The sequence below is a fragment of the Chlorocebus sabaeus genome, chromosome 13 (genome assembly GCF_047675955.1).
Source record: "Chlorocebus sabaeus isolate Y175 chromosome 13, mChlSab1.0.hap1, whole genome shotgun sequence".
Classification (NCBI taxonomy): Eukaryota; Metazoa; Chordata; class Mammalia; order Primates; family Cercopithecidae; genus Chlorocebus; species Chlorocebus sabaeus.
In genome coordinates this window covers 67,019,995-67,036,350 of record NC_132916.1, presented here as the reverse complement: position 1 = coordinate 67,036,350, position 16,356 = coordinate 67,019,995, and the positions used below count along the sequence as shown (strand labels likewise).

General features: G+C 35.9%; 1 protein-coding gene across 6 annotated transcripts in view; it reads right to left on the bottom strand.

The window, feature by feature from the left end:
• The window catches only part of ADGRG6 (adhesion G protein-coupled receptor G6), a 134,448-nt gene that overhangs the window by 61,308 nt on the left and 56,784 nt on the right, over positions 1-16,356 (bottom strand). For 4 of the 6 annotated variants that reach the window (XM_008006833.3, XM_038000808.2, XM_038000799.2 and 1 more), the window contains exons 3-5: positions 12,949-13,293; positions 10,057-10,680; positions 766-834 (exon numbers count right to left, since the gene is read on the bottom strand). In XM_008006833.3, coding sequence (XP_008005024.1) covers positions 766-834; positions 10,057-10,680; positions 12,949-13,293 — 1,038 coding nt within the window. The remainder of the gene's footprint in view (positions 1-765; positions 835-10,056; positions 10,681-12,948; positions 13,294-16,356) is intronic. The other 2 variants (XM_008006835.3, XM_008006836.3) reach the window with 1 other exon arrangement.

Below are 16,356 nucleotides of genomic sequence, written 5' to 3'. Positions count from 1 at the left end.
TGCTATGATCTTCTTAATAAGAGATCCAGCTTTTACAAAAGGCATGGCTGTGATTCTTAATGTGGTACATAGAACATACTACTTCATTATAGAAGTATTTAATAGAATAGATGAAAAGAGTCATGGGTAATTAGGAAGAGAAATGATAAAATAAAGCAAAATATTTATATTATTATTTTAAAACTTGTATAACTTTACATATTATTTAGCATGCAGCTATTTAGTACATAATATATAACTGAAATACTGACCACGATATAGTAAGCATCATAATATTAACACAGTTACATTAACATTAGTTTACTTTAACCATTTTAATCTTAAGATTTAAGCTATCTTGTCATCATAAATTGCCTCACGGCCTTATCTTAAAGTTAACTGAATATTCAAATTAATTTCCCCCTTTGTTTTATAGACATGAATACTTCTTCAAAGTATTGTACACTGTATTTACACTGGACTTTTTGCAAGTCCAGTATATTCTTGAGAAGACATGGGGGAAAAATGAAATCAATCCATATATTCACATTTTTAAACTCAGAGCTTTGTGGAATTGTGGTTACCCATGGTGTGAAAGCATTCTTTCTCCACGCCGTACGTACTGTGCACCCACACAACTAAAACACATGCAGAAATTCTTCTGTTTTGCTGTTTTCTGGCTTTCCAAGTGAAAAATCAGATAAAAATCAAAACAATGACAACTACATTATCCAAAATTGCAAGTAGAAAGCAAAGAGATTCTGGAGCACAGTGTGGGCTCCCTACCTTGACAGAGGGTCCCCAGGTCTGCACAGCTGGCCAGTTCTGCTGCCGGGAGCGGGATCAGGTAGGAACCTTGATTAACACAAAGAGAATATGTAAGTTTGATTTATGATTTAGTGATATTATCCAGAAAAAAATATCATGAATCATACGGTTAATAGAAGCAGCCCTAGAAGAGTCCACCAGTAATTCTTTGATGTCAAGAAAGTATCTTAAGGTCACTGTGCCTTAATTTTCTCAAATGTAAAACCAAAGTATTGAAATTGTCCTCGAAATCTTTAACTCAATTTATCAGTCATCACATATCAAAAGAAAAGCAGTGCCATTGCCCCTTAAAGTTTGTACAAAAAGTTCAGGACTTCTTTGTATAAAACATTTTAAGAGTGTGGGTGGGAATTCATACAAATAAAATGATACAAACATCAAGAATAAGTTTCAAAAGTGAAGTTACATATTATGAATTACCCATAACATGCACAGTTTTGGTTCATACGTCCTAGCATATGCTATTTGTAATTCCAGAAATACATTTTTGTGACTTCAATTCAGTCTCTGTGTCTTTTTATTTCAAGCTTTTACTAACTCATTCTCAGCAGGACAAGTTTTGAGCTGATTTTTTTTTTTTGGTAGATTTTCACTGTTGCACTAAATGTCCCTCTGACAATTAACAGACTTTTTCCAACAGCTTGAATCTTGAGAAACATTGGCTACACTTACAACAAAGTATAGTGTATCAAAAACACACAAAAAATACAAATATATATGTATGTATGTGTATACACATACATATATATACACATATATAATATGCACAACATATTTAATTTTAAGGGACATTTATATAATAGTGATTTTATTCTACTAAACATTTCAAAACTTTCCTGTGGGAATGTGAAGGCACAGCTCCTGCACGAGCCTACAAAAGTAACTAGGTAAACCATATGCATAAGCAGAAAATAACGTAACAGTTTAACAGTATCTCCAGAGGCATGGTTTCTTCATCCTTGATACCTTGCGGCACTTGGCCCAAGGAAGGAATCCTGATACTTCAGAAAGGCCTGATCTTACAGGCAGGCTATGACATGACACTGACTGGCAAGCAGCTCTTGTCACAGACCTTTACACATTCCTTCAACAAACATTTACTTATTGCCTACATTATGTGAGGGACAGAGACCAGAATGATGCTTTAATTTAAGTTGCTGCTCTCAGGGAGGCATGAAAGGAAGATGGCGTCACAGTTCTAAGTGCTATCAGGGAAGTGCTCCAAAGGTGGCAGTGACCCAAAGGAGGATGTGACAGCAGCTTGGTAAGAAAAGTGAACAGAAATCAATTTCAAAGAAGGCGGCCCATAAGGCACAGGAGGCTGTGAGAGAGCCAGGGGTAGGAGAGTAGAGATCGGTATTTTACTGGCAGACAGAATTTCTAAAACAAATACCAAGGAGGCACTGAAATGGTCTGTGCACCAAGTCACTGGGCATTGCTAAAGTAAAGTAAAAACTGATAAGGATGATCAGACATATAAACAATGGACAGCTGCTGTAAGGCTTTGGAAAATATCAATACCATGAACACTACAGCCCTCTGTCTTTCTTCCAGTGGTTAATCCCACACACTGGAACCTTGAGTGGTGGGCACTCAAGGCTGTAAACCAAAAATGAACTTCTAGGGCGCCCCCACAACCATCTGAATGGACTTCTCCTCTTGGCCAACATCCTTCCAGAGTTAATCTGAAAATTGAGTTGAGGCCATGATGGAAGAGAGGGTTGTACATGCCTCATTACACCCCTCCAGCATTAACATCAACACAAACCCTAAGTCTGATAAGAAACATTTACAATCTATCCTCTGTGAAGTCTGCTACCTGAAGGCTTCATCTGCATGATAAAATCTTGATCTCCACAACCCTTTATTTAACCCAGACATTCCTTTCTACTGATAATAACTCCTTCAATCAATTGTCAGTCAGAAAAATTTTAAATCTACCTATAACCTGGAAGCCCCCGCCCCACTACTTGGAGTTGTCCTGCCCTTCTCCAGATTGAATCAATGTAAATCTTACATGGATTGGTTGATGTATTGTGTCCCTAAAACATAGAAAAGCAAGCTGTCCCCTGACCATCTTGGGCACATGTCATCAGGATCCCCTGAGGCTGTGTCATGGGTGTGTCCTTAACTTCGGAAAAATAAACTTTCTAAACTAATTAAAACCTGTCTCAGATATTTTGGGTTCACCAGGTGAACTGCTAACATTGTGAACTCTTTCTTAAAGGCAGTGAGGGAAAATGAGGAGGAGGTAGGCAAGAAAACTATATTTCTTTGAAAACAGTCATTTAGGTTCTACAACCAAAAGAAGGGAAATAGAAGCAGGAATACTACTAATAATTCAGCCTTGATATCATGAGTAAAAAGGATCGACAGAGATAGATACAGATACAAGAAATTTAAAGACAGAATGCATAACATTTAGCAACTAATTAAAGACGGGAAAAGAGAAAGAATAGAGGACGTTTTGCTAATTTCCAACTTAAGAAACTGGCACATATCGATCTAATAAAAGGAGATGGGAAATAATAGAAGAAGAGCAGACTTAGGTGGGGTAAACACCAAGTACAGTAACGGAAACTGAGGTGCCTGTGTGACACCTAGATGCAAACGTGTTTTTGTAAGAGGTGTAGCCAGGAAATACTCATCAAAAGCTATAGTGTTTGGGATCACTGTAGATAGATTGTAGATTGGAGAAGGAAACAGGATGGAATCACAGATATTTCTATATTTAAGCATCACATATAAGAAAAAGAGCTATAGACTTAAAAAGGTAAAACTTTTACAGAGGTAGTTTTACAGAATTTAAGAGAAGAAAGTTTAATGCAGGGTGTGGCAATATCGAGAATACCAGAAAGGCCAAGAGTGATAAAGAATGAAAAGAACTTTAACTTTGCATTGGGATTTTGGTAGTACCTCTATAGAAAATAGTTTGAGTTGTGTGGGAATGATGAAATCTAGACTGCCAAGGTCTGACGAGTGAATGCAAGAAGAGGAAGCTTGGCTGTGAAAGGAAGCAGAGAGAGGAAGGGGGTGTTTTGAAGATTGAAAACTTAAGCAAATGCACCATGGAAAAAGAATATTCGAGGAGGCAGAAGTTAAGGCAGGACTGAGGTGGAATTTTGTCTTGAATGCTTTTTGCCCATTATTCCCTTGCATCACATTTACTATAAGCCCAATTTTTGTAGGACCTCCCTTTTGTAGGTACTTATATTTTGTAAGGGACTTCCGCAAACTAAAAAGCCTTTAAAGTTCAGAGCCTAATGAAATCTCAGCCTCTGCAGCATGCAACAGAGGAGACCCTGGAGGGAGTTCCTGTGGTTCTCATATTACACACAATGTTGGCAGTCAAGGGCTCCTTAGGCCACTTCTGGCACTGATACAATATCTCTGGAAGACAAAGGGAGATAAGGGCTCAGTGTTATGGGAAAGCAGTTTTTAGGCAAACTACATTCCCACTAGTAGGTTAAAGAGCTTAGAGGTAAAAATAAGAAAAGAAAATCAGAAGAGCTATGATTTAGAGCAAGATATTTAACAATTTTCTTGAACATTTCATCAGTTTCATTGCACAGTAACAAGTATAAATTTCAATATGCAGCATTCTTTTATGGGAAACTGCAACATTTACTTCTCAATATTTTAGTTAGCTGTTCCTTCTGGGGAACTTCTAGTTTAGGAAATTGACACTGCTTCAAATACTCAATAAACGCTATTTTAATATGACCCAAAATGACAATAAAAATCAAACTGGAATGTTTTTAAGTAAAAATGGTATAAATACATGTGACTAATTTAATTAAAAGGAAATTAAATTGATAAATGAAAACGTGCATTACAAACACACCAAAATAAACAAATACATGAAATATCAAAAGTATGCACTAACTTTATTTCTACCCAGTTCTATTTTCAACATATCTGCATAAAAAGTCAGTATCACAATCAGTTTTCTTGGCTGATGGATTTATGCATCAGGAGGTTGTTAAGGAAGAACAAACAATTCACTCTTCTGGATAGTGATATGTTTATCATCAACAAATTGGTTTTAGAATATGATCTGTATGTGTTTACTGATTTTTGAAGCTACCAGAAAGGTGTTTTCAGATATTTACTTAATATTAATGAGACAGCCAAATGCCTAGGCAGATAAAAACGGGTCCCTGGAGAATCTCCCACCCACTCCACAAGTGTTTACATCAGATGCTTTTGTGCAGATGAGGAAACCTGCCCAGGCCTTGCCTGAGCCTGCCCACAGCGGATTAGGGCCTGACTTGCGCACTGTGGGAGGTAGGTGGAGCCACGGAGAATTCGGAGAATTCGTGCCTTATGCAGGGGAGGAGCCTGCTCTCTCCAGCTCCTGTAAGGACCTGGCAATCAATTAGTGAGGTGGAGGGCCTATTAGTAGGCCTGCATCTCACTTTGCTGAGCTTTTTGTTGTTGTGGTTTTTTGTTTTGTTTTTTCTTTTTGCCCAATGAAGTCCTGCTCTACTCACCCCTCAATGTGTACGCGTGCCTCAATTTTCCTGGTTGTGTGACAAGAACCTGGGTTTTAGCTGAGCTAAGAAGCAAAGTTCTATAACATTAACAGCAAAATTTAGAGCCAAATTTTTTTGAAAAAAAATGTAATCACTGAAAACAGGTAGTTGAGGAAAAGCTCTAAAGCTGTTAATCCTTCTCTATCTGTTGTTCTTTCCAAATTATGTTACTGAAAGAAGTCAGTATATATTAATATTTACACAAGTTGTGGTAAAAAAGACTGATGTATAGTCCACTGCTCCTCTCATACCTACTCAATAATACTCCAAATAATTGAAGAGCAAACCCTCACAATAAGTTGCAATAACAGAAAAAGAAAAAGTAATTCCTTTCATTTTTTCTTTGCAGTTGTTACTAAGATGAATTTTTCAACTTTTCATGAATAAATATATTTAAAGTGAAATTTAGTCATCTATGTTCATAAAGAGTTTGGGCATCCTCAAAGTATAAAGTCCTTTGTAAAGATAAAGTGATTTATCTTAATTTTATTATTTAAAAATGATTTAGTTATCTAAAAATATTACATTCAATCATTTGTTAGAAGTGCAAGGGAAGAACCAATAATGAATTGAAGGCTGTGAAGGCTATGAATTTAAGGCTATGAAGAACAGAACTGTAATGATTATGAAAGGGTAAAAATCCAAGAGTTGATGAAACCTTAGCAAACTCGGTAAAAAATCCTAGAAAGGGAAACAAAAGTACAAATCCAGAAATTTCAGAAAATAACAGTAAAGTACTTATAAAGTGTGTCTTATCTCTACATCCACAGTAGCTAATCCATGGAAGTGCCTAATAAATGCTTGTTAAAATAAATGTAATTCGTTTGAACTTAGACTATTCATTGCATTATACCGTACCACTCCCTCAGGAAAGAGTAGTAATCAGTAAAATAAATAAAACTAGTAGAGAAGGCACTGTCTGTTCTTAGTGAAATTGACGGACATTAGCCAGTATCTAAACTTGAATCATCACACAGGTAAATAAATAATTGTACCTATAATTAAAGAGTCCACTAAAAATTTATCTATCCATGAGAGTCATAAAACTGAATGTGTTTAATAAAATTGTTCTAAGAAAAATGAAGATGCTATAAAAAGAAGAAGATTTATTGCAAAATAAAGCATTTTGTTTTTAAAAGGATTGACAGGTTTAACCATGTTTTTAAAAATCTGCTGAAAATTTCCTAATTAAGGTACATTTCCCAAATATTTTTTAGAAAAGTATAGGAAAACAAAGTCATATTCTAAAATTGTTAGAATATTTACTAATAATATATCAATTTTATTAAGGCTAGGATGTTTAATATGTGAAACAAATGACAGGACATTTTAATGTTTAATTGAGTCAGTTCAATTCTACTATGTTACTTTCAAATTAAAATTTATTTAGCAATATACCTTTGCAAAATCTATTTATTTTTCCATCACAAATTAATCCTGAAATAAAAACTCAAATTTAGCAGACATTGTCTATTAAATGGAATGCTAGAAATAAATTTCTATTCTCCCATTGGTTACTGTACTGATCATTAGTTTGTTGGAAATTATAACCATAAACAGCAAGATGCTTTCATTTTCTGGAAAAAAAAAATGAAAGGTTAAAATGTTAACAGGGCACACTTATGAAAGATTTGCTTAGCTAACAAGCCTTGATATACTCTCTGTTACAGGTATTTCCTGTCAGTTAATGAGTGACTTGGGTTCTTCAACTCCCAAAGCTGATGATTAAGCAGCAGGAAATTCCCTCTCCCATCATTTCTCCTGAAACACAGTCCAGGACATCTGAATGTCTGGAATGTGAGTGCTTAACGTCATCTTGGAATGGCAAGAAGATCACTATAAAAGTTAAAAACACTCAAATATATTGACTGTGTAAGTTCACGCTACCCTTTTGACAAAATTAGTTTGAAAACTTATAGATGACTAAGGTACATGAGTATGTACTTGATGCACTCTGATAATCTTAAGGCTTGGGAAAGGAGTCTGGAAGACAGAGTTTAAGAAATTATGAGAAATGAATGATCTTACTTAAATGTGGAATCTAAAAAGGTTGAACTCATAAAAGCAAATAATAGAAGAGTGGTTTCCAGGGGCACAGGGGTGGACAGGGCACAGGAGTTGAGAATGTATGGGTCAAAGGATGGAAAATTTCAGTTAGACTGGAGAAATACATTCAAGAAATCTATTGTACAACATGATGACTATTGTTAATAACAATGATTGTATATTTGAAAATTGCTGAGAGATTTTAAGTGTTCTGTTTACAAATAAGTACATGAGATAATAATGAAAGTTAATTAGCTCAAATTAGCCATTCCACAATGTATACCTATATTAAAATATGTTGTACACCATAAACACATATAGTTTTTATCAATTAAAATAATTTAAAATAATTTTTTAAATGAGTATTCCCAAACATAAATACTAGACATGGAAACAGAAGACACGTGTTGGAGCCCACCAACTGCCTCTGCCACTTATTTTCTCGCTTCAGTTTCCTGGCCCATATAAAGGGAGTGGCATAAATCACCATTCCCACTTAAATGCCTATCAGGGCCAGAAGGCAATCTAAAGACAAAAAGGGGGCTGGAGTGGGAAGAATAAGGGGTTGCTAAGGGCTGAAGTAAACTGGGAAGCCCCTTTGAAAGCAGCAGCCACCATTTAGCTCCAGCTGTGTTGGCCATGCAGATATAGTAGCCTAGTGTATTATATTTACCAGAAAAATCCAAAACTTCATTTTTATGTGAAATCTAATTTTTTAATATTGGAAATAATTCATCAATTAAAAGCACTGTGTGGAACAAATGTAAATGAACAGGAACAAATAAATGCTACCACCATCACCCATGTCTTAGGGCTAAACTAGCCTGTGGGTGATTGGTTTGTTTTCCCTGGCTGAGGAGATCTAGCAGGTCTTTTCCAGTGCTGTCCAAAGTATGTGGTTCAGCCAAGTGGACTATCATAGTTCTTTAGACTAGTTTCAGTGGTTGGCAAATGTTCTCCTAAAGGGCTAGACTGTAAACATTTTAGGATGGCAGGCTATACTGTATTGATCACAATCAATTAACACAGCCATTGTAGCACAGAGGCAGACAAAGACAATATATAAACTAATGAGCATGGCTGTGCTCCAATGAAAAATTTTATACAAGAATAAAGTCACACACAAATTACTTTTGAATACTAGACTCCTTCTTCTCCTTTTTAATTGAGAGTTATGTCTGTGACTAAAATGTATACATTATCACTGTCTTAGATTTAGTCATATGATATTTAAAGTTGATAATGAAACTTCTACTTTTTGTGTTTGAATCAGTCCTATAATAAAATAAGAGCTTCCAGAATTAGCTTGTGTAAATGGAGAATATTAGGTGGAAATCTATTTTAATACAATTTTTATCACACAGAATTATTTCTCAAAATATTCTGCATTTAGCTACTTCTAAATAGCACATTTACAGTCTCACGAAGAACTAGAGACAACACAGTATTTGCAACAAACTATAAATCCTCATTTTTAAAAAATGGAGAAACATGTTCAAAGAAAAAATGGATAATTTCTGATTAAGATTTTCTATAAAATGGACAGTTTTGATATTTAATATTGGCTGAGTAAATACGATTCTTAGGTGATGGTTGCTTATTTAAGTCATCCAATTGAAATTTAATTCCAGGATGATAAAGATCAGTTTATTACTGATCACCTTTGTGACCAGACTTGGTGGCTCACGCCTGTAATCCCAACACTTTGGGAGGCCGAGGCGGGTGGATAATGAGGTCAGGAGATTAGAGACCATCCTGGCTAACATAGTGAAATCTGGTCTCTACTAAAAATACAAAAACTTAGCCAGGCGTGGTGGTGGGCACCTGTAGTCCCAGCTACTCGGGAGGCTGAAGCAGGAGAATGGTGTGAACCTGGGAGGTGGAGCTTGCAATGAGCTGAGATCTCATACCACTGCACTCCAGCCTGGGCAGCAGAGTGAGACTCTGTCTCAAACAAAACAAAATAAACAAACAAACAAACAAAAAACAGTAACTGGCCAGGCAGGGTGGCTCACGCCTGTAATCCCAGCATTCTGGGAGACTGAGGTGGGTGGACCACTTGAGGTCAGGAGTTCAAGACCAGCTGAGCCAACATGATGAAACCCCATCTCTATTAAAAAAAAAAATACAAAAAATAGCCGGGCATGGTGGCGCACACCTGTGGTCCCAGAGACTTGGGAGGCTGAGGTATGAGAATTGCTTGAACCCAGGAGGTAGAGTTTGCAGTGAGCCAAGATCGCCCCACCGCACTCCAGCCTGGGCAACACAGTGAGATGCTGTCTCAAAAAAAATAACAATAACTTACTTATTAATTTATTTTATTTCAAGCCTAGTGTTAACATTTCTATTTGAAAGTCCACAATTATAACTGTTGTTATATTAGTGATAAACTCCGTGATATTTTATGACATGGGGAAAACTTAAGAATGGTTAAACCAAATGTCTTGATGGATCATGCATAGTTTATAACCAAATGTGTGCTATAAGAGCTGAGCAGACGACATTTTAAAACTTAAAAGAGTTTTTTAACGACAACATAGATATCTATATCTATATGTGGGAATATACATACACGTACATTTGTGTGTATGTATAATTCCTTATTGACAATCATATTCATAGAATAATGCTAAAAAAAGAAAAAAAAAGGAATAAGGTACAAACTCACCACAGCTTAGGTTGCTTTCAGCTTTCAGAGCTAGGTTTGGGATATTCCAGAAGTCATTTTGCCAGTCGACTACATTCCCTTTCATGTTACAGCTGAGATTGGAGAGGATTTTGGCATTCATGGTAAAATTCCAAAGTCGAAAGTTATAAATGTCTCCTTTTAGAGAGACAATTTCATTTTGATTGGAGCCCAACAACAATTTCCCATTCCCGGGAATAACTTTACTAATGGTAGAATCACATGGAACTGTTTCATAGTTTCTTTTGAAATTTACACCAATAGAGCCCAAAGAATTATTCCAAACAAGGCAGAGCTGCTCAAAGCTTTCCGCAAAAATGTCTTCTTTTTCCTTGACAGGTAATGCATTGTTCAGCAAACATTTTGAATCAGAAATGGATAGAAAGTAGCCACTCTTGGCCTTTCCAAAACTGAGCAATTGTGTGAAGGATGCATTTGAGTAGGAGAAAGCTGTCCAATCATTGTCTTCATGGCCAACTTTGGTTGCCTCAAAGCAGAGTGTGAAAGCACTGAGCTCTGGAATGGAGACGCTTTTTGCAACAGATACCTGGTAAGCATCTGATGTCTGGGGTAAAATGACCTTTTGATTCCTTAAGGACACAGCAACTAGGACAAAACATAACAGGAAAGATAAACCTGTTAACTTCAGAACACAGACTATGTGATGCAAAACATCAAGCCCTCCACCACTTCCTACTAGTTAGCTTTTTACCTACCATTTGCCCCATCCCTCCCCTCTTACTCATCCATCTTCTGTCAGCAGCCCATTACCAGTTGTCTGATATCAGCAATAGTAGTAAGAAATTCTACTCATTTATCTCTAGTCATGATTGGATCTCTCACACCTAAACTTTTGAGTTACAGCCAGCAAAGTGGATAAGCATTTTTTAATCCTGAAACTGAGACATTAACAATTTAAAAACCCCAACTACCTAATTAAGGAAATAACTGGTTTCAGGAAGGCTTTGTTTATACTTTAAGATTTTCAAAAAACTACTTTTCAAATGATTTCTAAACACAAATAATAGTTCTTATTTTCATTAATGATTACTTTTCACTCTTCCCAAACATTCCTGTACTGCCATCTCCCTTTCAGATACTCTATATCCTCCTATTTTTTTCTGCCATCATCAGGATGTTTTAGGAACAAATACAAAAATAATTCTATTTAAGGAGAGGGAGGAAAGGGAGTCTAGTGAAAAGTCAAACAAAGTGGAAATTTAAGGTATCCAGACATATAAGCTAGTTTTTGAGTAGTAAAGGGCAGACCATGGAGTTTCCTACTCCAGCTCCTCTGGGTACTGGCCATGTGACCCTGGGTATGTTACTTCATCTCTCTCTACCTTTGTCTTATTTGTAAAATGGGCAACAATGGCACCTATTGCATATACGGTCAATAAGAATTAAATAAGTTAGTATGTCCAAAGCATAGAGCAGTGCCAGTACCACAGCAATAAGTGGCAAGTATTATTATAATAGATGTGCAATAAATTCAAAATAAAAATGTATTCACCTAATCCTTCTATGATACATGCAAAATTATTAAATAATACCAATAGATTTAGCCCTATGCTAATATCATAGCCATTGTGAAACTAATTTGAGAAAGAAGTATTTCTCCTCAAAAATACTTTTTAATACTGGTTTCATATGAATGACAGTTTGAATATATTTTAATATTCAGTACATCAAGAATAGTTCTGTAATAAAACATCATTTTAGTATAACTATTCTAGTAAAAATCTATGATAGAATTTAAAGGAATCATGGACTTTCGTCTACTTTTTAAATATAAAGAAGTTTATAGGTCCACTTATGCAAAGAGACACTTAAACAATATCAACCAGTATTCTACATGCATTGTTAAAATTAAAAGCCTAGAAATAAATGTCTCCATCAATATTTTATTAGTGGTTACGGCTGGGTGGCATTTGTACAGATAATTCTACTTTGCTTCTTTTTTTTGTTTTCCAATGTCCTATATTTTATCATTTTTAAAACATTATTTTGAAAAATTTAAAACAATTTGAAAAATTTAAGCATGTGTGTTTTAACCATGGCAAACATAAATAAATAACTCCACAATCAAATTTATAATAGTGAGAGTCAGTCATTTTCATAGTTGTACCTTTCTGTTTTTACTTAGAAAGTTCAGAAGAAAAAGAAGTATAACTAAATCATAATAGTCATTTTTATAGTTGTACCTTTCTGCTTGTTTTTACTTAGAAAGTACAGAAGAAACAGTATAACTAAGTCTCATCATATCGAAGCCTGAGTTTCTTTAGGGAAACACAGGTTTTAGAGAGAAAGATTATTTAAATGTTATGTTGTGCCAGAATATAGAAAACATATTTAATAAAAATATGCCTTATTTCTTTCAGTTAGCCATTTTCAGGGGGCTTTCCTCAAGCTGTGTTATTTATTAGCTTAAACTATTAATAGCTTGTTAAAAATTTACTGTTCATTTTCTGTATTTGTTCCGTACCATAGTTTCTTAAAAGGACAACATCATAAAACCCAAAATGAAATGATTTCTAAAAGGGATGTTTTAAATTTTCAGTGGAGAGATGTTAGAATTACAGATTTTAATTATTAGCAGTGGAATATCTACAGTGTCTTCCAAGCAGCCTTTAAATGTTCTGTATATAAACAACATAAAAGAATTCAACTCTACTGTAACCCGATTTTGGATGTGGTAATTATATTTTGCTAACAAGAATGCTCAGAGAATATTAACAGCTTCTTGCCCTTAAATCCCAATCCTAATCATTCACATTCACATAAAAGAGCATAACTCTGTCTTTTGGTCCTTGTGTTTACTGCAGAACATGTTAAACAAAAGCAGAAGGTTGGCATTGCCTTTGGTTTACATACCTCTGATGTAGCTGGCATTGAAACCTTTCTTCTGGATGCTAAAGTCACTTGAAAAGGACACATGCATCTCATTCGCACTTGAGTTAAATGATAGGCCTTTGGCAGTTGCTCCACAAAATTTAGTCTGGCTCTCTCCATTATCAAGGGATAATGAGTCATAAATGCAATTGGGAGCTTCTTCAATGTCGAAGTCGTTAAATGTTATCTGAATGATATAACCGGTGGGGGCTCGGAGCGTCCACATGCAAGCCTGGCTGTTCGGGTAGTCGTTAGGGTAGCATGGAGAAGTAAAGGTCCCAGAAGGGTTGGACAAAACCACTCGGCAGTTGGCACATCCCCACACTGCTGGCCAGACAAAAGAGAGACAGAGAGAAGGTCTGGGTTCAGATGCATACAATAAACCGAGAATACCACACACTGGGGACAATCGAGCAGTAAATATTTAAAAATACCAACATACAATCATAAAATATAAATGGAAAATGAAACCTTCTTGAGGAGGAAAAGAACCATCAATAGAGCAACAAAAAGTAAACGGGAAATAAAAAATTTTAATGCAATGATTCTTAAACTTGGGAGGTTATACAGTCTGAGAATCTGACAGTTATAGGAACTCTCTCCAGTAAAATGAGCAGGGGCCACACACGTTACACACAATTTCAAGGAGTACAATGAGGCCTCAGAAGGCAACAGTGAATTTCACAAAGGTTCACTGACCCAGATTAAGAATCTCTACTCCAGACAGTAATTGAACTGGGATGGCGGGGGTTACAGAACCATAAAGATAGTGTTCAGTATTACAAATCATGGATATAAAGGAAGATAAACTCTTAGAAAATAAATAATTTAATAGAAAGCTACAAATACAAAAAAATAATAAGCTATCTTCTGGCAGACTGTATTTTTTTTTCCTGAAATTCAAATAAATAGCATCACCTTGCAAACATGGATTACTTATAGTTTTGAAAATACATTCACTTACCCCATTTGTTTGTCACAGTTGGTAATTATATGCTTGTGGGCTCATCTCATTTACTCATTCATTCAGTAAATATTTATTGTGAGTCTCTTATGTGCCATGCACTATTTTAAATAATATATATCAATATCAATGAGCAGGAAAGACAAAGTCTCTCTATAAAGGAATCTTTTTGTTTGTTTGTTTTTGAGACAGTCTTGCTCTGTTGCCCAGACTGGAGCGAAGTGGCATGACTCTGGCTCACTGCAACCTCTGTCTCCCAGGTTCAAGCAATTCTAGTGCCTCAGCCTCCTGAGTAGCTGAGACTACAGGTGTGTACCACTACGCCTGGTTGGATAAAGGATTATTATACTTCAGTGTTGGACCTAAAGGCAACTACAAGTATAATGACAGATAAAGGTGAGGAAGAAAAGTAAAGCAAAGGATAAAGAGAGACTGAAATGAATATTAGAGATGGTGGTTCTCCAAAGAGGTGATATTTGAGAAGAGACCCAACTGAATGAAGTGAGGGAGCATGCCATGAGCACACTAGAGAACAGTACCGCAGGTCACAGGAATGGAAAAATTAAGACCCATTGTAAATAAATATTGGTTTTTCCCATGGAATGTAAGTCCTATAAGATCTAAGATGATGTCTCCTTTGCTCATCACTATTTGTTCTCAGTATAAGGTTCACAAAAAATATTAATTGAATGAAATATGTAAAGAAAAACCCTTCTGAGGTAGACAGGGGAAATGCTATTATCCCATTTTCACTAATGAGAACAGTTAGGTTGTTCTCAATTATTATTTATCCACCAGTTGGAATCAGAAACCAAGGTCTATCATCTTCCTGTCCAGAGATGCTTTTGCAACTAATATGCATATTGCTTTGACATATTTATATAAATGAAGGCAGTGATCTCATTTATCCAAAATACTGGATAAACTGCCATTAAATGGACACATAAACTTTCAAACAATAAAATACTTTAAACATACTAATGAAAATAACTAAATTTATTACATCCCTCCCTCTTTTACTGAGTTGACTAGAATGCATATGCAGTAACATTTCTTGAAACATGGTAGTTACTACAAACACAACTATTCTTCTATGATACAGTGATATGTTCAAGGACTAATTCGATGTTTTACACAGCTCAAGTGAGGTTTTTCTTTTCTCTGCAGCCACTTTGTATTACTCAATGTTTCAATATGCCAACTCTATCCCCATCCATTCTTTTTAACTTGCCCTCCTCCTGCTATTCCTCCTTAAGTCTCTGACATCTTGTACGAGACCAAACACAGACTATGGAAAACAAACGATGATCCTCAAGTGTCTGCCAAATGCCTTCTCTTATCCATCCCTGGAGCACCATGTTCCTCTGCTTTGTAGCGCTATTCAGAGGACTTGTGTTACTTCCATTTGTGATATGATTTTCTTATTGTCAATCTTCTTCCACTACTTTGTAAACTCAACAAGCAGAGGGTGTGTGACTGTCATATTTGCCATTCTACTCTCCAGCACTGCACAGCACCCCTGGCCCATAGGAGATCTTCAATAAAATTTGCTAAATTTATGAACAAATGAGTAGCTTAAATGAAGAGAACCATGCCTAAATTAAAGAAAGACTCCATGCAGTATAACCAAGTCAAATTCTAAGTCTGAAAAGAAGATAGAGTACATGTGCTCTGGAACATCTCTTCAGGTGGGGTGTTGGGCTGTTTCTTCCAATTACATCACTCACAGCACAGGACTGAGATGGCTAGGACTGTTACTTTGCCTTAGGCTCAGGAGAGAGAAGTAATCCTAGTAAATTAACAATAATTTATCCAATTATAGACATTGGAGATTAAAAATAAAAATATAAAGGAAAATAAACAACAATCTCTGTCATCTCAACATGCAGATAGGCAGCATCATTTTTCCAAGATAAGATGCCATCCTTTATATCCAAGACCCAAGTAATGTGCATGACTTCCTTTATCCTATATATTATCTTTGCCAAATTCTTCCCTAAAAGCTGAAGAAAGGGTTTAAGAAAATTTATTATAATTATTATTTTTTAGAGACGGGGTATCTCTCTGTCAGCCAGGCTGGAGTGTAGTGGCCCTCGCTGCAGCCTCAAACTACTGTGCTCAAGCAGTCCTCCCACCTTGGCTTCTGGAAGTACTGAAATTATAGGCCTGAGCCACCATGCCTGCCCAAGGGTATAAGAAAGTTAAATTTGACCGATAACTCTGTGTAATCTTTAACAAGTTAATTTATCTGTGCCTCAGTTTCTCCACCTTTACACTGGTGATAATAACAGCAACCACTACCCAGAGTTACCAGGAGGATAACATGGATTAATATTAGAAAGTCCTGGAAGTTGTACCTGGGACATAGTTAGCACTAGTTAAGTGTTGGCTATTATTAATAATTACTATAACACAAAATCAGTGCA